This window comes from Gobius niger (assembly GCF_951799975.1).
Source record: "Gobius niger genome assembly, chromosome: 9".
Lineage (NCBI taxonomy): Eukaryota > Metazoa > Chordata > Actinopteri > Gobiiformes > Gobiidae > Gobius > Gobius niger.
Window position 1 is genome coordinate 2,628,218 of NC_136860.1, and position 26,310 is coordinate 2,654,527.

General features: G+C 43.1%; 1 protein-coding gene across 2 annotated transcripts in view; it reads right to left on the reverse strand.

Moving 5' to 3' along the window:
* Positions 1–921: 921 nt before the first annotated feature.
* Positions 922–26,310, reverse strand: part of LOC306967768 (calcitonin gene-related peptide type 1 receptor-like) — a 94,597-nt gene continuing 69,208 nt past the window's right edge. For both annotated transcript variants that reach the window (XM_079562947.1, XM_079562946.1), the window contains 12 exons: positions 23,799–23,886; positions 23,527–23,683; positions 18,376–18,486; positions 16,787–16,899; positions 14,620–14,711; positions 14,399–14,525; positions 12,825–12,978; positions 11,650–11,710; positions 11,454–11,520; positions 9,191–9,409; positions 3,094–3,135; positions 922–1,158 (listed from right to left, as the gene is read on the reverse strand). In XM_079562947.1, the coding sequence (XP_079419073.1) occupies positions 925–1,158; positions 3,094–3,135; positions 9,191–9,409; positions 11,454–11,520; positions 11,650–11,710; positions 12,825–12,978; positions 14,399–14,525; positions 14,620–14,711; positions 16,787–16,899; positions 18,376–18,486; positions 23,527–23,683; positions 23,799–23,864 (1,443 nt within the window). In that variant the 5' untranslated portion in view covers positions 23,865–23,886 and the 3' untranslated portion in view covers positions 922–924. The remainder of the gene's footprint in view (positions 1,159–3,093; positions 3,136–9,190; positions 9,410–11,453; positions 11,521–11,649; positions 11,711–12,824; positions 12,979–14,398; positions 14,526–14,619; positions 14,712–16,786; positions 16,900–18,375; positions 18,487–23,526; positions 23,684–23,798; positions 23,887–26,310) is intronic.

Here is a 26,310-nt window from a genome sequence, read left to right on the forward strand (position 1 = left end):
ACAGCATGCTAATGATACCATCAACTATTATGATTGGATCATCTAATAAAATGAAATAGCCACTGCTGGACTGTGTGAATTTTGGTTTATGAAATTTTGTCCAGTTCAGCTTTACCCAAATCTAAAAGCTTCTTGACTGGAGCTTACAGCCTATAGGCCAGAGTAACCCTTCATTTGAAAGCTAAGACCTGAGCTCTTTCCTTGTGTTTGTCGCGTTGTCATGGCTTTATTACAGTAACATTACACTGAAAAACAAAATGCGTCCAAAAAGCTACAAAAAAAGCAACGAGAACGTGATGAAAATGTGGCAAAAACCCGACAAAAAGAACGACAAACAAATCAAGGAAGAAGCTTAGATGAGTTTTGTAGGTCTTAGCTTTCAAATGAGGCGTTACCCTGGACTATAGGCTGTAAACTCCCAGGTCAAGAAGCTTTAAGATTTGGGTAAAGTCGAACTGGAGAAAATGCTCTTGGTTGTGACTTGTCGTTTGAAAGAAAAGAAGCGACTATATTGATCTCACACTGCTGGTATCGGTTAGTATCGAATATCGGCAGATACTCAAACCCCGAGTATCGGTTTCAGAAGCAAAAAAAAGCTAATGTCTATGTTTGTCTAATGTCAAACATGGCGGATCTCCACGGTAACAGGAAATCTGACCAAACTCTAAAGAAGCGAAACACAACACTCATTGCTAACGTTAGCTTCCTGGTTAGCATTCTACGTTTTTAAGTATTTTTGGGCTGAAAAAGTCGACAAAATCAACACTGCGTTTTGGGAGAGATCGTAATCCGCTGTTGGAAAGTCCATCCCGTCCCGAATACTTGGATAAAGAAGTATTGAAACTACTGAGGCCGTGTGGTCATAAAGTATCCGGTCATTTTTACTCATGTGGGCGTGTGGTTTTCTGGCGTCCCCGCCCCCGGTCAGTTGAAGGGGCCGTCGTGCCGGTAGATGCCGGTGTCCTCGGGGCAGCTCTTCCCGTTCATGAGCTCGCTGTGGCAGCCGTCGGAGGAGAAGCCGCCGTGGACCTCGGTGGCCTGGACCTCGGTGATGGACGTGGCCGTGTAGGAGGCGGAGCGCAGCGCGTCCGAGTGGGTCCCCACGCTCGTGAACTGCATCTGGTACTGGCTCCAGTGCCTCCGCAGCACCGACTGGACCTAAGACACACGGGACAATTAGAGTCCGGACTGGTCCCAACAAAACCCAGCCTGAGCCAGACCCGAGTCCCATCAGTTAACTTCAATAGTCAGCCTGAGCCCCAAACAAACCCGACGTAATCAATTATTTACTTAAGTTATTAAAGGGATATTTCAGGATTTTTGACATAGGACCTCATTTCCTAGTTATCCAGAATGTTGCTGATTTATGGAGATATTTTTTTTGTAATTCATGCAGTTTCGTGGCGCTAGTACTAGGCTAGCGCATTTCTATGGTATCAGCTAGCCTGAGCTCCACAGTGCACCTGAGGCAAATCACTTATAACACCAGACTAACCATATAAATGTCTGCTTCCATAGAATCATGTTTGGAATATAACTGACCTGCATCACATGAATGATCACATTTTGAGGGACTATTTTCTAGCAGATCACTCCGCCACCGTGTAGCTTATACAACCAGGAAGCTGATGCTGCTCAAATATAAGTTCTTTTAAATGCAAAATGGTTAAAATTATCGACACAGACATTTATATGGTCAGTCTGGTGTTATGAGTGATTTGCCTCAGGTGCTCTGTGGAGCGGGTCACACTGTTTTTTAATGCAGGCTAGCTGATACCATAGGAATGCGCTAGCCTAGCACTAGCCTAGCCCCACGAAACTGTTCAAATATAAGAACTGCATGAATTACAAAAAAAAAAAAAAAACATATCCAGAAATCAGCAACACTCTGGATCACTAGGAAATGAGGCCCTATGTCAAAAATCCTGAATTATCCCTTTAAAGCAGTACTGAGTAACTTGTTCACCTTAATAAATCCTTCCCGTAGTCCCTCTGGGGGTGATACAAGTGCTAATGGGGTGATTAGAGGGTCTTTCATCTCCCCCTGGTGTCTCTGGCCAGAAAACCATACTTGCAACTTTCCTGCACCGGGTCGGAGCCACCAATACACACTAATGGAATCATGAAGAAGAAGCTAACAGGGCTAACGGGCAAAGCTAACTGTGGGCTAACACCACTTAAACAGTATTTACAGCCAAGTTTGAGGGGAAAAAATATCACCATTGTGTAACTGGATGAACAATATCCCTCTGTCCCTTTGTCTTTTCTGTCAGCGTAGGATTTACTCTCACGGACAATTAATGAGGAAAATAAAGCGGAAGAAAATGGATGGTTGGAAAAACAACAATTAAATAAATACATAAATCTGGAAGCCCGACTGTCATGCGTGACATCTCGGTTCTATCTGCAGTCTGGTCCTTCAGTGTCCACAACTGAACCGCCGCAGAGTCTGAGCGACGCGCTGAGAGGGGCGGGGCTTGGAAATGTAATCATTGGGAATAATAGCTGTAATTCTAAACTTTTTAAAGGCGTTTGAGGTAACGACTCCACAAATGCTTCCAACATAATCACACATAAACACTCTGTCGGGAAATAAAGGAACCGACAGAGCGAAGACTGATCAGGCCACTTAGCTCCGTGTTTTACAAAACCCAAAGCCTGTTAATTTCCTCAAAGTCCACAGAACTGACGTCTCCAAATGCTCACCCGTATTAACCTCTGGACTAAATAATGCAGCAGCGTTTAGCCGAGCCCTTTGTGTCTCAGATTGATCAGATGCATAATTGATGAAGCGTCTGCTGTGCCGCTCTGCGATACTTTGAGCCGAACCAAAAACCGAGGGCGTCAAAGAGGCAGATTTGGGTTAAAGCTGCAGCACTTTACGCTTTAGTTTGACACAAGTTTGACTCGGCAAAAGCTGGAGTTTCAAGATCCACGTCACAAAACCACAGAAAGCAGAAGCTCAATAAATCAGGCCGGTGTTAGATATCAAGAACTTTATCTGAAAAATCCTTCCAAATGTGTTTGAGTGGAGTCTAGTAAGTGTGGAGTAATAACTTTGGAACAATACATTAGTGTAAAGCAAAGACTGACCTCTCCGTTGAAGAAGCAGAAGATGGTGGCCACCAGCAGACCCTGGAAACAAGACACAGGTTCATGAGCTGCTGCTTCCAGGCTCAGTCATCGAAAATGCTTCATTACATAGATGACACTGCTGCAGATGTTTCTTTAATACTTCAAATGTCCCACAGGATTCAACAAGTGGAAATGTGGAATAATTCAACCAAAACTGTGGCGTTTTAGACCAGATGAACTCATGCAGTGACGCCAGTTTGAATCCACTTTATTGCTCTTTAATTTAATGGGAGACACTACACTGCGTTCCAAATTATTATGCAAATTGGATTTTTGTGTCTAAAAGGTAAAAAAAAAAGCAATAATAATGAAACTCATGGATGGTATCGTGGCTCAGGGCTTTATGAATCACTGACATAAATCGCAGAGACCTGGGATAATTAGTTGTCGGGTTAAGCCCAGTTAAGGGAAAAACTACTGAAAAAGGATGTTCCACTTTATTATGCAGATCATCATTTTCAAGCAATATGGTAAAGAAAAAAGGACTTTCTGCTGATGAAAAGCGTGAAATAGTTGAATGCCTTGGTCTAGGTATGAAAACCTTCGATATTTCATGAAAGATTAAGTGTAATCATCGTACTGATAAGAGATTTGTGGATGATTCAGAGCACACTCCGTTTTGTGCAGATAAAGGCACAATATGGACGGTTTCTGCCAGACAAACACATCAGATTAGGAGAACAGATGCCACAAAGCAGCATACAGGTGTTTGAAGCTGCTGGTGCATCTGGAGTCCCCCAAACATCAAGGTGTAGGACCCTCCAGAGGCTGCAGTTGTGCATAATCCTTCTATCCGGGCCTCCCCTAAACTGTAAATTGAATGTTCATGAACAGAAACAGCTGCAGTGGCTCAGAAATACATGAGGACTCATTTTCAAACAGTCTTGTTCACTGATGAGCGCCGTGTAGCCCTGGATGGTCAACTCAATGGAGTAGTGGATGGTTGGTGAATGGCCACAATGTCCCAACAAGGCTGTGACGTCAGTAAGGAGGTGGCGGAGTCATGTTTTGGGCCAGAATCATGGTGAGAGAGCTGGTCGGCCCTTTTAGGCCCTTTTAGGTTCCCTGAAGGTGTGAAAATGACCTTTGAAAAATATGTGGAGTTTCTGACTGACCACTGTCTTCTATGCTACAAAAAGAAGAGCCGTGCTTTCCCGAACAAAATCATCTTCATCATGACAACGCACCATGTCCTGCTGTAAAGAAAACCTCTGCATGAGAGAAACTCATGATGTGGACCCCCTCCCCTGACCTCAACCCTATTGAGAACATTTGGAGCCTCAACAAAAAATACTTCTATTAAGGTGGGAGGCAGTTTTCATCCAAACAGCAGCTCTGGGAGGCTATTCTAACATCCTGCAAAGAAATTTTAATGGATTTAAGAATGTTGAAGCTGCTATCACACAAGGGCTCCTATGTTAAAATATAACTTGACCTGTTAATATTTTTTTGATTGAAATAGCTTTTGATTTCAGTAAATATGACCTCCTAATGCTGCAAATACAACAAATGACCATTTTCAGTTAATTACAAGCTTTAAAATGTATTGAAACGATGAGTTGCATAATAACTTGGAACAGTGGATTTTGAGGTTTTTACTATATTTATTTTTGAAAAAAATACTGTTATCACTAGGACATTTTTTCCACCACATTTAAATGATCCTCTACCAGTTAAAGACTTAAAAATTATGCTGACTCTCATTTGAGCTGACAATTTAGAAAATCTTAGAAAAATGTCATTTGCATAATAATTTGGAACGCAGTGTACAGGCAAAACTATTTTTTTTCCAGGTTTTGGATCAAATTGGTCTCTGAACAGCTTTCACACGGAAACAAAAAATATACCTAATCTTCACAATAACATGTTTAAATATTGCACTGAAGGTCCCGAGTTCGATTCCCACCTGGACGGGGCCTTTCTGTGTGGAGTTTGCATGTTCTCCCCGTGTCTGCGTAGGTTTCCTCCGGGTACTCCGGTTTCCCCTACCACTAAAAACATCTACAAAAGATTCCTCTCTGGGGCCAGGACTCCCCTGAAAAAGAGATTCTTAATCTCAGCGGGACTATCCTGGTTAAATAAAGGTCAATACAAATTTTTTACAGAGGAAATCAAAGGCTATTTTCTCTCATTGTGGCAACAACATGTACGTCAGTCGCTCCTTCTTCTTCTTCTTCCATCAGGTGAACTCCGACCCCTGGTGACCAAATCAACATCTCCATCTCGTCCTGTCTCTCGCCGTAACAAGACAGTTCTTCAGAGTCATTCACAGTTTTTGTCCATTAGCTTGTCCGGTTCAGGTCTTCCTCTGCCTCTTTCCCTCTATGGACTCTTGCATGATCTCCAAACTATGGTCTGCTCTGATCACATGTCTGTGTGTCAGGTTGTTTGGACTAACCTGATCTTGACAGATTTTGATACATTTTTATCTTTAAATATGTCGGTAAATGTACTTAAAGTTGTTTGTGCCATTCCGATTCCTCTCTGTATTTCTCCATCACAGTTTGCATCGCGGTAAATCACACTGCAGAGGAAATTAAAGACTCTCATCATCCAGTTTAAAGTCCTCGATGTCATCCGTCTCTCCTCACTATTCCAGTTATGGCAGGTCGGTAAATATCCCACGTGTTTCCCGTCTCCAGTTTAAACCTGACAACCTGCACACTCACACTAGGAAACTTTTTTTGGTGGGTTTCTTGTGTAATCTAAACCTTTTTTGCCTGGCGTACCCCTTGAGTCGTGAATTTATACTCGAGTACCCCCTACCTTGAGGATTTTGCCAATATTATAACAAAGTGTCCAACTAAATTAATATTATACAGTATTTAACAGTGTGTTGTGTTCAAAATTAAGCTAAAACATTCTCAAAATCAAACCATTTACTGAAAAACATAATTAAAAGTAACTTTCCTTTGAAATTCATATTGAAATTCTATTCAGTTTCACCTTCTTTTTTTATCTGAAATAATTCCAAGTACCCCCTGCTAAGTCCTCCCCGTACCCCTGGTTGGGAAACACTGATCTAAATAACGGACAGAGGCAGGTTTAACGGAGTGGTTTGGAGTGGGAGCCTGTAGAGCCTGTTGGAGCGACTATGGAGATGTTGTTAAAGAGTGGAATGAAACCCTGATTTGGAGAAAACGGCCCTAAAGTCCTGTAACGTCCGCACATGCCCAAACCTCGCAAAGAGAGTCTGATGTGTTTTCTCTGTGCTTGAAGCTGAAGCGGCGGCTCCGTGTCCCGTCTCTGCATCAGATACTCTGCACAAACATCCACAGAGCTGCAGATAAGGCGGTTCCTTCCTCTGCGTAAACACTGGGGCTGATGGGAATTCAAAACTACTCAAACAACATTAGGCACTCCTAAAACCCGGAGACGGACCGGGAGTTTAGTGTAGAGGAAGGTTTAAGAGGTTCTACCGGAGGAGGAAGCGTTCAGCGGGGACTCTGCGCTCGTGCAAACAGTTTAACCATGAATAATGAAGAGAACGGCTCCGGCTTCAGTTCAGCAGAAAACGACCCTCTGAACGGGGTTAACTTTGGCTTTTCTTTAACATCTGGCTTATTTTTTTTCCCATGGATTAGTTTATTCTTATTATTGGGGAAGTCAGAGTCACCAGTTGTTCTGTGCTTCTCCACAATTCAACATCTGTGACCCATTTTTACATTTACCTGCCTTTCCCTTTTACGAAAATGACGCTTTTGTCGAGCGCAAAGCCCGTTCATTAAACCAGGGGTGTCCAAACTACGGCCCGGGCCAATTAAAGGCCTATTAAAAGTGGGCCGCGGGCCGCAGTTGGCCCATGGCCCACTTTTAATTGGCCCACGGCAAAATCTAAAAACATAATTTAAAAAAATATATATTATTATTTATTTTATTGAATTTATATGAAATAAATGAAAATCCATTCATAGAAAGCTGTGATGAAGGCTGTTTTTTTTTTACTTTAACCCCTGAATTCCCACCTGAACCGAGCACATTTTCTCCAGTTTGGCTTTACCCCAGTCCAAAAGCTTCTGGAAAAAAAGGTGTGAAAATAGCGACAGAACTGAGACGAAAACAATGATGGAAATGTGACAAAAAAAGTGAGAAAACTTTGACAAAAAAGTGACGAAAAATTGAAGAAAAAAGGTAAAAAATGTGACAAAAAATGATAAAAATTACTAAAAATTAACGAAAAAATTACAAAAAATTGACAAAAAATGACAAAAAAATTACAAAAATGACTTGAATACCCCAAAAAAAAATGCTGGAAAAAAAATCTGATGACGTGAGGAAAAAGATCCATTTAGATAAGTTTTGTAGATCTTAGCTTTCAAATGTGCCGTTACACTGGCCTACAGGATTTGGGTATAGCTGAACTGGAGCATGTTCAATTAAAAAGCATCAGGGTTTCCCACTAATACATTAGTTTGTACTAAAAAAAAAAGCTGCACCCTGTGTATATTAACCAGAAATTATTATTTTCATAGCAGCATAATTATAATATTGCTTAAAATGCACCAGAATGCAGGAAAACGCATCTAAATTAAAAAAAAAAAATCTCCCGGGGGAAGGGGGAGAGAGGACAACCCCAAGGTGGCGCTCTCTCCCACCACAGTCCCCTTGAAACCTGAATTTAATACAATAGAGGTGAAGTTATGGGTCAGATATACAGTATAACGTGAGCCCAGTTGCTTGTATAAATTTCAGTACGTGGCCCTCAGTTTGGACACCCCTGATTTAAACGGAGAACGAGAGAAAATATTCTCCGCTCAAATCTGATGTTTAGTCGATTGATTTGTGTAAAATGTCCAACGTTTCTCTGCACGGCCTAAAAACAGCTTTGTTTTCGTGTAGTGACTGATTTTATCCAGACTTCTCCAGTCCTATGTTAACTGATAGGAGAAAAGGGGCGGGCACAATTCATGGCGACGCCCACGCGAACTTCCGGAATAAGGTGAGAAAAAAAAGAATATCCAAGATACTGAGAGTACCAATCAGCAGTGTTCAAACTAATCATGTGGGTCAGGTCGACCAACGAAAATTTCAGGCAGGAAAATTGTGGATGCAAAGAAAAACCAGGAGAAAACTTGAGATGAAAGTCCCTGAATAAAGTTGTGTAGCTGTTTCAAGATGCACAATGAGGAGGCACCTGATGAACAATGGGCTGCATGGCCAGAAGAAAGACATTCCTTTGCAAAAGCCACTAAGTATCCACTTACAACATGCCAAACAGCACAGAGACAAGCCTCAACCTTTCTGAAACAATGGCATTTGGAATGATGAAACCACAATGGGACTTTTTGCCATAATCATACATTTTTTCTTCGATACCAGTAGAACCTAAACCTTTTTTGTTCGATACCAGACTGGAATCGTTTAACGGTACCCGGCCCTACTCCTGATCTAAAAAGTCACTACAAACCCTGCCACGCTCTCTAATGTGTTTGTTCTGCCTATAGCTTCTGTCCCATCTCACGTGGTAGATGTAGCTCACCTGGTAGCTCTGTCTCACCTGGTAGCTCTGTCTCACATGGTAGTTCCGTCTCACCTGGTAGCTCTGTCTCACATGGTAGTTCAGTCTCACCTGGTAGCTCTGTCTCACATGGTAGTTCAGTCTCACCTGGTAGTTCAGTCTCACCTGGTAGTTCAGTCTCACATGGTAGTTCCGTCTCACCTGGTAGCTCTGTTTCACATGGTAGTTCAGTCTCACCTGGTAGTTCAGTCTCACCTGGTAGTTCAGTCTCACCTGGTAGCTCTGTCTCACATGGTAGTTCCGTCTCACCTGGTAGTTCAGTCTCACCTGGTAGTTCAGTCTCACCTGGTAGCTCTGTCTCACATGGTAGTTCAGTCTCACCTGGTAGTTCAGTCTCACCTGGTAGCTCAGTCTCACCTGGTAGTTCATGAGGATGTGCATGATGTAGTCGTAGATCACCTGGTAGTTCAGTCTCACCTGGTAGTTCATGAGGATGTGCATGATGTAGTCGTAGATCACCTGGTAGCGCTGTCTCACCTGGTAGTTCATGAGGATGTGCATGATGTAGTCGTAGCTCACCTGGTAGCTCTGTCTCACCTGGTAGTTCATGAGGATGTGCATGATGTAGTCGTAGATCTCGGAGGACACCCTGCCCTCGGGTTTGTAGGGCAGCAGGACGTACTGGATCCCGAGCAGCGGCACCAGGATGAGCGTGGCCCTCACCGCCTTCATGTAGAGGCTGGACTCGGCCTGGTGGGTCATCTTCAGCTTCGTGATCAGGACACGCACGATGTTCAGCAGGAAGAACAGGTTCACCTGCAGACCCACAGGACCCCCATTGTTATTATTGTCCCCCTTTTCAAACAGGCAGCGGGTCTGTTCTGGAGTTTATGCTTCGGGCTGGGTGATATATGAACAAAAATGAATATCTCAATATTTTTAGGAATTTTCTCCATAAATATCAGTAACATCGCTTTGTCACTCAAAAAGATGCTTCTTTTTCTAATTTTCTTCTCCCTTTTCTTAAACCCCCCCCAATTTTCAATGAAACGATTCCCTAAAAGCAGTTGAGAAATGTCATTATTTTTCCAAGACATTTAGATTCATAAACAGTTTCAATCCCATTTCATGCTTTTTTAAATGACATTTAAGGCCTCGGTTTTGGTACGCTGAATTCAAATATAGTACAGTACAGTGTGCTGCCTGCCTAGGGACTACAGATGGAAACTAGCATCCCTGCTATAATCTGGCATATTCACAGTGCTCATGTGCAACTGGTCATCAATATGCATTGTCCCTATCAAATAAATAAATAAATAAGTCCCAATCAAATGTTTAAGACCAGATGAAATTGGCAGTAATTCAAATTTTGCATGGTTGGATCTTAACAAGGTTCCAAGCAGAACTTCAATATGCAACAAGGAGAAAAAAAGAATATTGAATAAACAAATAAACGTAAAAATATAAAATGTAAAAAAAATACATAAACGTAAAAAAAATAATGAATTGTTTTCATCTGATAATATGGATTCAGTGTCAGGCTTTCACACTGTCATGACATCCTGAGGCAATAAGCAGAGCCTCTCGCCATCGCTGCCGAGTTGGGTGTAGGGACACAGTCATTTAGAATTTCTTGAAAGACCTTGAGGGTTTTGGGACAAAAAAGTCAAGCGGAAGGCCCAAAAGAAAAAAAACAAACACCACCTCTGAGCCGGAGGATCCTCGACCCAAATGAAGGCCGTTACTGGAGTGAATCGCGCTGGTTATAAGTTAATCTACTGTGTTTCTGACCAAGGTTCACCCATCGGTGAAGTGTCAAACTTATTCTGGCTGTTAGAGAAACTTCTGGCGAGTGGTCTCTTCTTTAGGAAGGTTGGATCAAGTCCTGTCCTCTTGCAGCCAAAAAGCGCTTTTCTCCGAGACATTATCGTTGGTAAGAAAATGAAGAGGCCTGTCCAGAGTAGGTTAGAAAGAGCTCCTTCTTCACAGCTTTAGGGCAAAAATAACTTTAGATCGATGGATAGATGGATAGATGGATGGATGGATGGATGGATGGATAGATGGATAGATGGATAGATGGATAGATGGATGGATGGATACTTTATTGGTCCCGAAGGAAATTGCAATATTGTCGGCTGCTCAAATTCACACAGCACAATAAATAAATTACTAAAATCCTATCAAATATGTAAAAAAAAAAAAAAAAAATCAGGCTATGAGGCTTTACATTACAGACGTCGTGCACTTCCTGGTTTTACAATCTGACGTAACCTGGTCCCAAGTCAGAGGTTCACCAGGAGAGGGCGGAGCAGCAGCTCAGAGAGCAGGACTCAGGAGGATTACACACCCGTGAATGAAGCCAAAACACACTCTGGGGTGTTTCAGAAAAGGAAATAGCAAAACAACATGGTTAAAAGCTCCAAAAAGTAGATTTTGCATGATATAGATCCTTTAAGACATTCTAAATGACTGTCTCACCTCAGCTCAACAACCCAAACACGATCAGGACAAAGTCATGACAGAGAGAAAACCTGACAGGAAATGAAAGTGAATCCACATTTTTGCACAGATTTGGGCTTTTTAAAGTCATGTGGTCTGAAACCTTTGATCAGACTGCTTCATTTGTTCTTGTTACATATTGTTCTTCTTGGAACCTTGATAAGAGGAATCTCTGAAGACAAAAGTAACAATGTGAGAACAACATAAGAGTGTTTGTTTTTGTACTTCGACGATAAACTTCACAGGATAAATCTTTAGTGCAGAGCAGCTCAGTGGATGTTCATGATGGATCGTTTGCACCATTTTCAAAGCCTCATCTTACTTGGTAATGTAATGAAAAGTGATTAAAGTGTGTGGTTACCAGGAGCGCGGCGCAGATGGGGCCGTGGATGATGTAGAGGAGGGAGGTTTTGGAGCTGATCCAACAGCTGCACAAAGACAAAACACAAAGAAGGAAAGATGATGAGATCTGCTGTGGTTTAGACACGACGCTCTCACAGGTGAAGACTCTTCTGACCCATCCTGGGGAGTTACTCTGCATTGAGAGCAGATCTTACTTGTCGTTGTAGTAGTAGCTCCTGGCGATGGCGTGGATGGAAGCCGGGATGAGCGGGAAACCTGGAAATACCAGGAAATAATAAGAAAACGTTTTATAGGAGTTTTGCTGTAAATGTTAAGATGAACCAAACCATATGAGTAAGTCGTCCTTAAGTCCAGAGGTTTACCATCAAACCGACCCTATGTGACCGAGGGCACATCCTAAACCCATTTAAGTGTATCGCGACAGTGTCCATAATACAACATCTCTTCTGAATTTAATAAAGATCTTCTAGGAGCACTGGGTCGCTGTATCGGACGGTCGTGGTGAAGATGGAGCTGAGTTGGGGGCAAAGGTAGATGGATGGATAGATGGATGGATGGGTAGGTGGATGGATGGATGGATGAATGGATGGGTAGGTAGGTGGATGGATGGATGGGTAGGTGGATGGATGGATGAATGGATGGGTAGGTAGGTAGGTGGATGGATGGATGGGTTCCCCTTATTGTTTTTCTTTTATTGTGCTGAATAAGCTCAGTGTACAGTTTAAGCCTTTTAATGCAGTAGTTAGAGCATGTCCTGCTTTCTGAATAATAATAATAATAAATTGTTATTATTGACCTTTATTTAACCAGAATAGTCCCACTGAGATTAATAATCTCTTTTTCAGGGGAGTCCTGGCCCCAGAGGGAAATGTATTAATAAAGAATAAAGACTATGGTTATCACGATACAGGTGATACGATACGTGCACTGTAGCGGCATATACTGATATGATGTATTGATTGACAACACAGATCCGAGGTTCTTTACTGCAGAATGCAACCTGCCGTTCAGACTGAAGAAAAGATCAGATACGGATCAGCTTTAGAACATGTCCAGATATCCTGGACCACATTTGAAAAGATCGGATCTGTGTTGTTCAGAATGAAGTTTCCTGAAGTCTGAACGTAGCCTTAAGCGTGTTTTAAATCTGATACGTATCTGATCTTTTCTAATGCGACACATTTATCCAACACACGTCATCGATGAGCGACAGAGGAAAGTAAATCTCTGCACCACAAAAGCCCATAGTCCAAAAACAGTCTCTTCCTTCTTCAAATGGTTTGGTTCTTGACGTTCTTTGACCCAGATATTCTTTCTTATGTTAGTTTGTCTGGTTATGTCTTGTCACGCCCCTGCAGGTCGTCCTTACCCCAGCCCAGCAGGTAGTACCACATGAGGTGCTGCTTCTCGGCGAACACGGCCACCACGATGAGCGTGTGCAGGTAGATTCCCTCACAAAGCATCCAGAAGTAGTTACAGCCAAACAGGTACAAGTGGATGAACTGGGAGACTTTACAGCTCGGCTGCACAGACAGAGCGGAGCGGTTAATGAATACATTTATATTTACACATGTCACATGACGCTGCAGGAACACGGGAAATGACTGTAGAGGAATCGATGTCAAACTTCTGCTGTTACTGATATGATTTTTAACAACTACGTAAACTACAGAACCAGGTCAAAAACAATGGGTTTATTTTGTGAGAAAGATTTGCTCAGAGATTTTGGATCTTGTTTAGTTTTTGAATAAACTATTTATTTGTAGAAAGAAAGTTGTAGAAAAAAATTAAATGAATATGTTCGCTGTGCCCAAACTCATCCATAACTTTCAGAACACATTTACATTTGTAGCGTCTCAGTTCTTCACATTTCACAACTTGCAAAGCAGTTACCACAGTACTTGAAAAAGTAATCTGATTACAGTACAGATTTCTGATTACTTTACTGATTACTTACTTACTCGTGACTGAAAAAGCAGTCAGATTAGATTACAGTGGTCCCTCGTTTATCGCGGGGGTTTTGTTCTAAAAATAACTCACAATAAATGAAATCCGTGAAGTCGAGGCCAGGTTTCTTCCACGTGCTACAGTTTCCCCGACCTCCAAGGTCATGCGGGTCAGGTTTACACACAGGGGCAGCTCAGGACTGACACCTGGACACTACTTCATTGTACGCTTGTACAATGACAATAAAGCACTTACTTACTTATTTATTTTTTACAATTGTTATATCTGTTTTAAGGCTGTGAAACCCCTCGCCACAAACTTAAACACTTCTCTCACCAGTTCACACGGGTTCTCCCTTATACCTGGTGTCACTGTGCGATTGTCTTTGTCTAATAAGATTTTTAGATTCACATCACAGACGCGGGGATGGAAACATCGTATCGTTTGCCAAAGTTTTATCGTAGCTTCAGCTTCAGAAGGCGAGTGTTTAGCTGAGGCGAGCGCCACATGCTAGCGGTGTTTATTAAAAGTGCAGAGAAAGTCCTGTAAAACGCAGAGTCGGACTCGCTCATGCCTATGTTGTGACTCTGTGGCGCTGACACTGACAGAGATCCTCTCTGCAGCGAGAGGACGCAGAACACAATGCACGTACGGCGTTCATAACCTGTAAAATAAATCCACAAAACAGCGAAGCCACGAAAGGAACTGCGTTATTGTGAGGGACCACTGTAACTTGATGCACAGTGTTTGTCCCACAAATGTCTGACTTCACATTTTGTTCTACTACTACGACTACTATTACTATTACTGGCGTAGGACAGGCAGTGGAGAGTAGCCATGTTGGAGTCAATTCAGACCAAATCTCAAGTCAACAAAAACTAAAATAAGTAAATAAAGAGAGTTTTTGATGCTATGGGAGAAAAGGAGCTGAAACTCCTCAGAATCCCAGTGTCCACCTGCAGCGTCTCGCCGTAGAGAATGAACTGAGGGACAAACCGGGTTCCTCTGCACCAGCTCCTGGTTGTTGGCGACGGCCGTGAGCCAGATGATGGTGATGACGGAGTTCAGGACGAAGGAGAAGAAGAGGTTTTTGTGGAGCGTGATCCTCTGGCAGCTCAGACTCCTGCAGAGACAGCACATAGTCATCACCCACACGGAGACACATGAGACACATGAGACACATGAGACACGCTAAAGTCCACGGCGCTGGGACTGACTTGAAGTGGAAGAAGATGCCGAGGGAGATGAGGAGCGACGTGAGGGACAGGCCGTGTCCGATCAGCGCCAGGTAGAACAGGTTCATCGCCGTCTGAGGGAGAAAACACAGACTGGTTTGTGTTCCTGCACTTTTCATAGTGAACAAATAAACAACGGCGTTAGCATCTCAAAAGCTAAACTTTGGTTTGTTCATTTTATAAAGTATCAAGCGCATTTTCTTTTTGCCAGCATTACACTGGAAAAAATGCCAACTTATCTAAAGCAAAAGAGCTTGAAAAGTGCTTGAATTAAGACATTTAATGCTTTGATGGGATATGGCCGCCGTATGGTCGATCATCTACGCGGTACGTGGGCCACATACTCATTTTTTTATTTGGCCCCGAGCTGTTCATTATCCACCGTGCTGCAAATTAGGGCTGCACGATTGTGACAAAAACCTCATTGAGATTTTTCTGACAGATGTTAATATCTTATATACAGCATTGGTTTTATTTTTCATGCACTCGAGCCACATAGAAACTTCTAAAACGGCTGCTAAACATCACAGTGTTACATTCAAGCTTCATCGGCAACAACACACAGATCTGAGTTTATCTCAAACAAACGTGGTGCTTCAGCTTCTCTGAATGTCTCTGAATTCTCTGCTTGTTTTCTGAGAATGCACCTAATATTTACGTCACAAATCAGTAAAGATGGAATTATGTGACGCAGCTCAACCTCGGGCCTAAACATCAGCTTTACCCAAATCTAAAAGCTTCTCGACTGGAGCTTACAGCCTATAGGCCAGAGTAACGCCTCATTTGAAAGCTAAGACAAAACTGATCTAAACAGATCTTTTTCCTTGCGTTGTTCTTTTACTTTCTCTTTTATCTAATTGTTCTCACTTTTTTGCTGCACCTTCATGCTTTTTTGTTGCTCTTTTGCAGCTTTATTTTGTCACTTTTTTATGCTTTTTTGTTTTTGAAACGATTCCTCCGTAACCCGATCCTACCCTCAAGTCACGAGACTCTCGTTACAGCAGTGACAACGCGAGCGATCGCGATGTCGGCACATCCGGGGGCTGTGGTGGGAATTTTATGTTTTAAACAAATGATAAGAATCCTCCCCTCCTGGAGCCGCAACCTTAACGTGGTGGAGGGGTTTGAGCACCCGCATGGTCCTGGGGGCTCTGTTGTCGGGGGCTTCGTGCCCCTGGTAGGGTCTCCCATGGCAAACAGGTCCTAGGTGACGGGTCAGACAAAGAGCGGTTCAGAATCCCCTTATGAGAGACCAACAGGCCCGGTTGATCGTGAGGCCGTCCTCCCGTGGACCCACCACCTGCAGGAGGAGCCATAGGGGCTGGTGCAATGTGATTTGGGCAACTCCAACAACTGCCCCCACGACCCGGCAACGGACAAGTGGAAGAAGATGGATGGATGGATAAGAATCTTATAATCGGCATAAACAATGTTCATAAACAGGCGTTGCTTCTCTTGCGCTGGAACAGATGGATCATTTTATAAAACCCTGTTAGAGACCTGGATGTATCAGCCGACCATTCACCAAAACATCTGGCAGAAATTGCGGAAGTAAACAGCGATCGCTCATATACGGGGGGGGGAGGAGTATTTGGCCGAAATCCAGTCTATGGGCCACTGACCAAATACTTTTTTCCCTGTAGTTTGCAGTTTGCTCTGTTTTCAGCGACTGTAGCAGAAGTTCACTCTCACCAACCTGCTAAATGCCAGCCCTGCAAATCTTTCAGAAACTGGAACATTGACCTTGACCTGATTATTGACGGCGTGTAAACGTACTCACTGTACTGCCACGTCCAATTAGACGACATCACTCTACATTCTGAACTCAGCTTCTCAAACAGAAATCGCAAATCTGACGACGCAGGTCAGAAGTTCAGCCGTTTGTAAACCCATTTTGTTAAATTGTGCATCTTTATTTTCCCCGGTCTTTCCGCACAGACGCACAGTGTGACCTGATGCCGTGGAAATGCTACAGTGACCTTTGAAATCCTGCTCCTCCAACACAAACGCACAGAATAATGTCAAACATGAATATTAACATCTGGGGTCACTGCCGTGGTTCTAAACGCTGAATATTCAACGGGTCTCACCGGCCCCGGGCGCCACCACAGCATTGATTAGTGTTTGTGAAGAGCAGATGAAGCCTTACCACTCGGCCCTCGCTCGTGTGCTCGTTGCAGCGCGTGTAGTTGGTCCACGTCCTGTTGCTCTTCGGATGGAGGAACCACTGCCCGCTGTCGGTGCAGATCTTCGTCACCATCTCTGCGGGACCACAGCAAAACGTTGCCAGTTTAGACCGAAGAACAGGGAGCAGGACGGGATTATTCTTTTCTATTACAACCATGATGATGTTCCAGGGGAAAGAGTTGTATTTCACTTAAGGTTCTTTATTCGATTATATTACATTTTCCACCTACATGAGGCCCTCCTCGCTTTACAGCAAGGAACAATTCACCCATTCACTCTCATTCAAACACCAGTGTGCGCAGGCTCCTCGGCTCCAGGAACCTACGCAGACACGGGGAGAACATGCAAACTCCACACAGAAAAGCCCCGTCCACCTGGAACCTCCTAGCTGTGAAGAACGTGCAATTGCCGCTGCGCCACCGTGCTGTGTCAGACATGTTTGAGTCTCCTCCCTCTCTGCTGTTCCTTTAACTGCACTTTTCTGGGCTGAGAAGTCTGATTTATCTCCTGGGATTTGCTGTAGCCACTCCTCCAGTTTGGCGGTCACTGCCCCGAGTGGCTCCACTGATGCCTTCACCCTCCAGGCCTTCTCCAGCTCTTCTCTGATGCCTTCATCCTTCTGGCCTTCTCCGGCTCTTCTCTGACCCTTTACCCTCCGCCTTCTCCAGCTGTTCTCTAACCCTTCAACCTCCAGTCGTTCTCCAGCTCTTCTCTGATGCCTTCATCCTTCTGGCCTTCTCCAGCTGTTCTCTGACCCTTCACCCTCCAGTCCTTCTCCAGCTCTTCTCTGACCCTTCACCCTCCAGGCCTTCTCCAGCTCTTCTCTGACCCTTCACCCTCCAGGCCTTCTCCAGCTCTTCTCTGACCCTTCACCCTCCAGGCCTTCTCCAGCTCTTCTCTAACCCTTCACCCTCCAGGCCTTCTCCGGCTGTTCTCTAACCCTTCACCCTCCAGGCCTCCTCCAGCTGTTCTTTAAGCCTTCACCCTCCAGGCGTCCTCCAACACTCCTCTGACCCTTCACCCTCCAGGCCTTCTCCAGCTGTTCTCTAACCCTTCACCCTCCAGACCTTCTCCAGCTGTTCTCTAACCCTTCACCCTCCAGGCCTTCTCCTGCTCGTTCCTTTTTCCTGATGTTGAACTAGCTTGGTATTGCTATGTGTATAAAACATGGAGAAATATGGAGAAAGAACATCTTGTTTCTGTAGATCAGGACATCGATCTGTTTCCAGGTGAAAGTTATATCCGTCCTCACACGTCACTTTCCGCCCCAAACAAAGGCACAAAGCCGAAGCGTGCGAGATCGGTTCACTCGTGGACATCTGAAACACGCTCAGAACAAAAGGCTCCGCACACGCCACATCCGTCACACGGGCGGCGTTACACTGAACAAAGAGGAACATGGAGAAGACGCCGAGGTGAGGTCATCCCACACTGGATCTGACCCTGAAACAGCGGGTCAGGACAGAGGGATTCACAGACGTCCAGTCACGACACGGAGAAGGATAAAGAAAGTTATGAAGAGAGGAGGAAGCTTTAAAGGGAATGTTTTACCCGAGGGGTCGAAGTCCTGGAAGTAGTCTGGGCAGTGCTGCTCGGAGATTTCTCCTGCCCCGGTGTCGTCCCAACACAGCCACCCGTCCCACGTGCGGTTACACATCGGCTCTGCAGGAACACAATCCAATATGAAGTCAGAAACAAAGATTACAATCGAATATGAAGTCAGAAACTAAGATTACAATCGAATATGAAGTCAGAAACAAAGATTACAATCGAATATGAAGTCAGAAACAAAGATTATAATCGAATATGAAGTCAGAAACAAAGATTACAATCGAATATGAAGTCAGAAACAAAGATTACAATCGAATATGAAGTCAGAAACAAAGATTATAATTGAATATGAAGTCAGAAACAAAGATTATAATCGAATATGAAGTCAGAAACAAAGATTATAATCCAATATGAAGTCAGAAACTAAGATTACAATCGAATATGAAGTCAGGAACAAATATTACAATTGAATATGAAGTCAGAAACTAAGATTATAATCGAATATAAAGTCGGAAACTAAGATTATAATTGAATATAAAGTCAGAAACTAAGATTACAATCGAATATGAAGTCAGAAACAAAGATTATAATCGAATATGAAGTCAGAACCAAGGATTACAATCGAATATGAAGTCAGAAAGAAAGAATACAATTGAATATGAAGTCAGAACCAAAGATTATAATCGAATATGAAGTCAGAAACAAAGATTATAATCGAATATGAAGTCAGAAACAAAGATTACAATCGAATATGAAGTCAGAAACAAAGATTACAATCGAATATGAAGTCAGAAACAAAGATTATAATTGAATATGAAGTCAGAAACAAAGATTATAATCGAATATGAAGTCAGAAACAAAGATTACAATCGAATATGAAGTCAGAAACAAAGATTACAATCGAATATGAAGTCAGAAACAAAGATTATAATCGAATATGAAGTCAGAAACTAAGATTACAATCGAATATGAAGTCAGGAACAAATATTACAATTGAATATGAAGTCAGAAACTAAGATTATAATCGAATATAAAGTCGGAAACTAAGATTATAATTGAATATAAAGTCAGAAACTAAGATTACAATCGAATATGAAGTCAGAAACTAAGAATACAATTGAATATGAAGTCAGAAACTAAGATTACAATCGAATATGAAGTCAGAAACAAAGATTATAATCGAATATAAAGTCAGAAACAAAGATTATAATCGAATATGAAGTCAGAAACAAAGATTACAATCGAATATGAAGTCAGAAACAAAGATTACAATCGAATATGAAGTCAGAAACAAAGATTACAATCGAATATGAAGTCAGAAACAAAGATTATAATCGAATATGAAGTCAGAAACAAAGATTACAATCGAATATGAAGTCAGAAACAAAGATTACAATCGAATATGAAGTCAGAAACAAAGATTATAATTGAATATGAAGTCAGAAATAAAGATTATAATCGAATATGAAGTCAGAAACAAAGATTATAATCGAATATGAAGTCAGAAACTAAGATTACAATCGAATATGAAGTCAGGAACAAATATTACAATTGAATATGAAGTCAGAAATAAAGATTATAATCGAATATAAAGTCGGAAACTAAGATTATAATTGAATATAAAGTCAGAAACTAAGATTACAATCGAATATGAAGTCAGAAACTAAGAATACAATTGAATATGAAGTCAGAAACTAAGATTACAATCGAATATGAAGTCAGAAACAAAGATTATAATCGAATATGAAGTCAGAACCAAGGATTATAATCGAATATGAAGTCAGAAACAAAGATTACAGTCAAACACGAAGTTACACAAAAACACACATTCACTGTAAAGCCCACAGCCACACAGGTCAACAAAATTGTTCTAAAATGTTTTGATTGAGTTTAACATTTTGTTTTTAAAGCTCTTGTTCACGCTCCCCCTGATCTGTCTGAGCTTCTGCCCATCCACGGCCTCTCAGGCGCTTTTGGACGGGCCCCGGTCCTGGTCGAGGCCGTGGGGCGATCATTCTTTTGCCGAAAATGTTGGCCTGAAATTAAATATCCAGCAAGAGCCAGATTGATATTGCAGAGCCAACAACATTTGCACATCAATCTGGGACGGCGCCGGCTTGAATCCATTCAGTGTTCAGTTTTGAAAAAGCCGTGTGTGTCTGTGTGATGTGTTGCAGCACCTCGGGTTTCTGTGACTGATGCATTGTTAAACAGTGTATTTTCTGCCAGAACCAGTTTTGGTTGAAGGCTCAGGGTTCCCGATGGATTCTCACGTGTTTGTAAACTCACAAATACAGCGATAATTCAGCTTGCAGGCGAGGTGACGATGTCTGCTGGTCTGATAAAGATGTCGGATGTTGACGTCTTATCGTTGCCCTTGTAAAACGCGGTCAACAAAGAATTGACCTTTTACGCAAACTAAGTTCTTTCCCTGTCTGTCCCACAATTCTTGTACGGTTCTATGAAGCATTCATCTAGAGCCTTTTGTGTTTTCTTTTGTCTGCTGGTTTAAAAACTTTTCACTCGAGTCGTAAAAACCTGCTCTAAAATCATTGGAGTTCAGTTGAGGGATCTGTCTGTTTTCTGTGACCAGCAGATCTCCAGGAAAGCCAAGACAATTCCTACTTCACCAGAGCATGTCCTATACGGTGACTTCTCATTGTTGCCTTCAGGGCGTCGTTATTCCTCGCCATGCGGTAAGAGGAACCGCAGGATTTCAGGATTTTTGACATAGGGCCTCATTTCCTAGTTATCCAGAGTGTTGCTGATTTTTGGAGATATTTTTTTTGTAATTCAAGCAGTTCTTATATTTGAACAGTGTGACCCGCTCCACAGAGCACCTGAGGCAAATCACTTATAACACCAGACTAACCATATAAATGTCTGTGTCCATAGAGTCATTTTAACCATTTTGCATTTAAAATACCTTATACCATGGTCTGGGTGAATACTCGATTCTGATTGGCTGGTGGGGGCTAACAAGCGTGCATTATTTTGGTATAACCGCACACGTAGTCCGGTAGTTAAATCACTGGGATGTCACTCTGCTGTGGGCATCGCCATAGCAACGCATGACACAGCTGAATCAGATAAACACGTAATTAGTGACTGACAGGAACGTATGATGGATTTTGTTTTTCATTTCAACGTTTTTGGTCAAAACAAAATGTTTGCTAAATGTTTGTAGAGGAGAGTGAGCAGCTAGGTTAGCTACTGTTAATAACATATGAGCTTTACATTTCTATTGGAAACGGTTAAGGCTATTCATCATTTTCAGGCGTACATAAAATGATCCTGCATTGAAGCATATTTGTCTGGATTAGTAAAGTCAAACATAAAAGTTTGAGTTGGGGGGGCCCAGGTGTGAGCGACTCCACCGCAGCTGTTTCCATAAACAGTTGAGCTGGTTGAGCTAGCTAGCTAGCTTCAGGTTAAACCTTGTAAAAGGTAAATAACTCCTGCCCACGAGTGCCGCATATCGGTGTTTCCTTCCAGGGAAAAGTGTTTCCGGGTTAGTCCTGTTGTGTTGTGATTCTGTGCTGATGTTGTGTCGTTGAGCCTGACTGAGATCCTCGTAATAGCTGCGGAGAATGACTCGCTCTGAGACCAGCCTTCAGTGACCAAAATAGTCCCGGTGGTCTGGCATGTTTTTCGTGAGTTTAGTAAATGAAAGAAATACTTATTATAAATGTTACGTTTGTGGGACCATGGTATAAGCGGATTAAACAACTCGGAGCCGTGCATTCGACGGTTATAATGCACTTCGCCTTACTTATATTTGAGCAGAATCAGCTTCGTGGTTGTATAAGCTACACAGCGGCGGAGTGATCTGCTAGAAAATAGTCCCTCAAAATGTGATCATTCATGTGATACAGGTCAGTTATATTCCAAACATGATTCTATGGACACAGACATTTATATGGTTAGTCTGGTGTTATAAGTGATTTGCCTCAGGTGCTCTGTGGAGCTCAGGCTTTTTTTTTTTTGTATATATCTTTATTTGAATTGGGACAGTGCACATTAATCAACATGTGTTTCTTCAACATGTAAATGTGCCGGAGTTAGCCATATAGGCTAATTTTCATTCGTAGTCCCATGGCAGGTTGATGTCATGACAGGACAAACACAGGCACAAACATACAGCAAAAACACCATCACAGAGACATAAAAAGACAGTGAATGATGAATGATAACATTAAATATGTAAAAAATAGGTAAATTCACAGATAAAAGATCAGAAACGGACAAAACACAAAACACCACAATCTTCCACACAGCAAGACATGTATCAGTGGTTGGTGACTCTAGACCATGTTGTGTTCACATGTCTGATTGTCCAAAAGCCACTTCTTCACAGAGTTTCTAAAAGTGTGAAGTGAGGTCAGGTTGGCTGATACCATAGAAATGTGCTAGCCTAGCACAAGCCTAGCGCCACGTAACTCTTCAAATATAAGAACTGCATGAATTACAAAAAAATATCTCCAGAAATCAGCAACACTCTGGACAACTAGGAAATGAGGCCGTATGTCTAAAATCCTGAAATATCCCTTTAATGTAATTTGAGGTTGTCACCTACCTGTGTTTCAGACAGACTGTATCCATGTGTGAGCTCCACTTGCATGCTTGTATGTGGTTTGTGTGGCTGTTTGTATATTTTATGTTTTCTGCTCTAAAGGAATTGCCCCATGTGGGATAAATAAAGTTTATTGAACTGAACAGAACCGAGTCTTACACCGGACTCGTACCGAGTGTAGTTTTCTTGTAATCTGTGACTCACATCGAGTTCAGTTTTGTGTACGGTTTGTGTACGATGTGCGCAAAGATGTGAACAACTATAAAGAAATCCTAGTAAACAGCGCATTTATGTGTAAAAGGAGAAGTATTAAACTCACCATTCACCACTGCTGCTCCTTTCTGCTGCCGCGTGTCTATTTTGCCGTTTTGTTTAGTTTGTAGCTGATTTACTGGACTGTTCAGAATTCAATGTGAGCCTGGACTTAGTCATTACTTTCCTCCCTGTATGGGTTTACTCTCACTATTGGGTTCATGAACATCAGGCCAGATGGTAGAGCAGAACATTACAGTCCATGTGACCCATAAGGAGCAGGAACGGCTCGTTCCCCGGTGTCTGATGATGGTTACTGGACGTACCTTGCCTGTCGTTGGCCGAGTCCTTCATGATTTTCTGGTAGCATTCGAACTGCGCGGTGACGATCTTGTTGCGGGTCACGCCCATGTCGTGGTAGACGTTGGTCGGGTGCTGCTGCGGCTGCGTCTCGTTCACCTCCGGACTCGCCTCCGCCGAGAACTGACGGGAAAACCAACGAGATGTGGTCACGAATGTGGTCAAGATTCAAGAGTGGAAAAGTTTGCAGCGGTGTTTTGCTACAGAGAGTGATCCTTTCCCTCTGTGTCTGTCGTACCTGTGTGAAGCTGCACAGAAGCAGGAGAACGGTGACCCAGATGCCCTTCCAGACCTCCATTGTCATCAGGCTGCGGTCGCAGCGAGATCTGAAACGACAAGTTAAAGACATTTTACTCTCTCTGGATTAGATGCTGTCGGTCACAGACGTTAGTGTCTGATTGTCATCCCCACAGAGACAAGAGCCGGATCAGCCTCTGTCCAAACGCCTGAGCAAGAGGCATGTTTGTGTCACTGATCAGAGAACCTTTTTAGTTTTGTCATAGACCTGTCATTGGCAAATGACTTAAAGGTCCTATATCATGCAAAATCGACTTTTGGAGCTTTTAACTATGTTGTTATGCAGTTTCTTTATTTTTACTTCATTCACGCAGTTCTCAGTAATCCTCCGGAATCCTGCTCTCTGAGCAGCTGCTCCGCCCTCTCCTGGAAAACCACTGAGTTGTGACACTCTGACTATTTATTTTATACTGAAATAATAATAATAAAAAAAAAAAGGTGTGTGACTTTATTCAACCTTCCTAAAGAAGAGGCCACTCGCCAGAAGTCGGAATTTCTCTCTGGGATTCAGCAACTTTCACCAAAATAGTGTTTTTCTGCGACTGTCTCTGATGGATGTGAATCTTCACCAGGACCAAAGCGGATTCACTTTTATAACCAACGCCGTCCCATAATGTAAACACCTGATGGAGCGGCCAGGACAGAGCGGTGATGAGTCAAAACGCGGGTTAGCGTGTGTGTTAGCGCGTGTGTGTTAGCGAGTGTGTTAGCGTTTGTGTTAGCGTGTGTGTGTTAGCGTGTGTGTGTTAGCGTGTGTGTTAGCGTGTGTGTTAGCCATTTATGAAGCTGTGTTGCAAATGTCAACTCCTTATAACTGCATCGTGAAGTAACTTCACTTTTTGCTGTGATATTTGACACACATAGTCTCAGTATGAATCATGTGTAATGGTAATTTCCCCATATGTTTTTAAGCCCCTGAATGCATGTGGGACCCCGGCTCTGCTCCGGCCCAGCTCGGGCCCAGCTCGGGTTCTGCTCGGGCTCTGCTCGGGCCCTGCTCGGGCCCTGCTCGGGCTCTGCTCGGGCCCTGCTCGGGCTCTGCTCGGGCTCTGCTCGGGCTCTGCTCGGGCTCTGCTCCGGCCCAGCTCGGGCCCAGCTCGGGCTCTGCTCGGGCTCTGCTCGGGCTCTGCTCGGGCTCTGCTCCGGCTCTGCTCCGGCCCAGCTCGGGCCCAGCTCCGGCTCTGCTCTGTTCCGGCTCTGCTCCGCTGAAGCAGTGACTGAGCAGTAATTGAGTTGTGCGTCTCTGCCGTTTTACTGGAGGGAGTGTGATGCGATCTGAGGTCTGAAGGTGGATTTCCCTCAGGGCTGTTCAAAACCCAGATCCACTCTGACAGTCCGCATTTAAAACACACACGGCCAGGAGCACTCGCGTCGGAGAGGAGACGGGAATATGAGCTGCTACAACATGTTTGTGGAGCTCTGGGACAAAGGAGACACAAGAATCCAGCTGCTCCTGGAAATCTGCACTCACTCCAAATGTACATCTGCCCTAATTCCAAGAACTCTGTCCATGAGGGGTTTGAAAAGTACATCTGGAGGAGAACGGGGAACATTTCTCTGGCAAAACAAAGACCAAATTCATTTTCCATCAAATTCTGGAGGAAAATCTGTGAAGAAGCTGATCTTAAAATCCACCATGGACGAGCGAAGAGCTGCAGACTGAAGGTTTTGCCGTGGCCTTCACAGTCTCCTGACCTAAACACCATTGAAGATCTGGGGATGGATCTCCAAAGAGCACCGCCCAGAAGACTTTTGTAAGGAAGAAAGGCCCACAATCCCTCAAACTAGCAATGAAAGACTCTTGGCTGCTTAGAAAAACATTAAAGCCGTGGTACTTGACATACTGACATATGACATAATGAGTATGTAAAATATTAGAACATGTACACCTGAATACTGGTATTGGATAACGGAGCCAATACTGGTGGAAAATAATACGTATCAATTCCTAAATATCTGATACTGAACCGATACCTGTTTTGGCTCATACCGTTTTAAAAACACAACTTTCACCAACTAAATCTAAGTGAATATGGACGTGCTGTGCCACATATTTTAAAACCTCCACAAAAGTATTTTTGAAGAAAATATAAAGAGAACTCGCTCTATGTGAGCACTCCATCCAGTGCAAAGCCAGAGGCCATGGGAAAAAGGATCATTTATATTTATATGACAAATCCCAATAGGACGAATGTCAAAAATCCTTCAGTTTACTTGTTGGAATCCCCCTGTAGATTTAGCCAAGACTGAAACAGCTCCTCTGAGTTTATATTTGGCTAAAATCAGCTGATGGATGATTGAGAAACATCCTGGTCACTCCACACGCTGCTCTGATCAGAGTCAATCACATATGCAGATCTCATTCATCTTGTGAGCAACACACATTAATCAGCAGAGGGGGAGTGAGGGGGGACGGGGTGAGGAGTGTTGGGGGTGAGGAGTGTTGGGGGAGG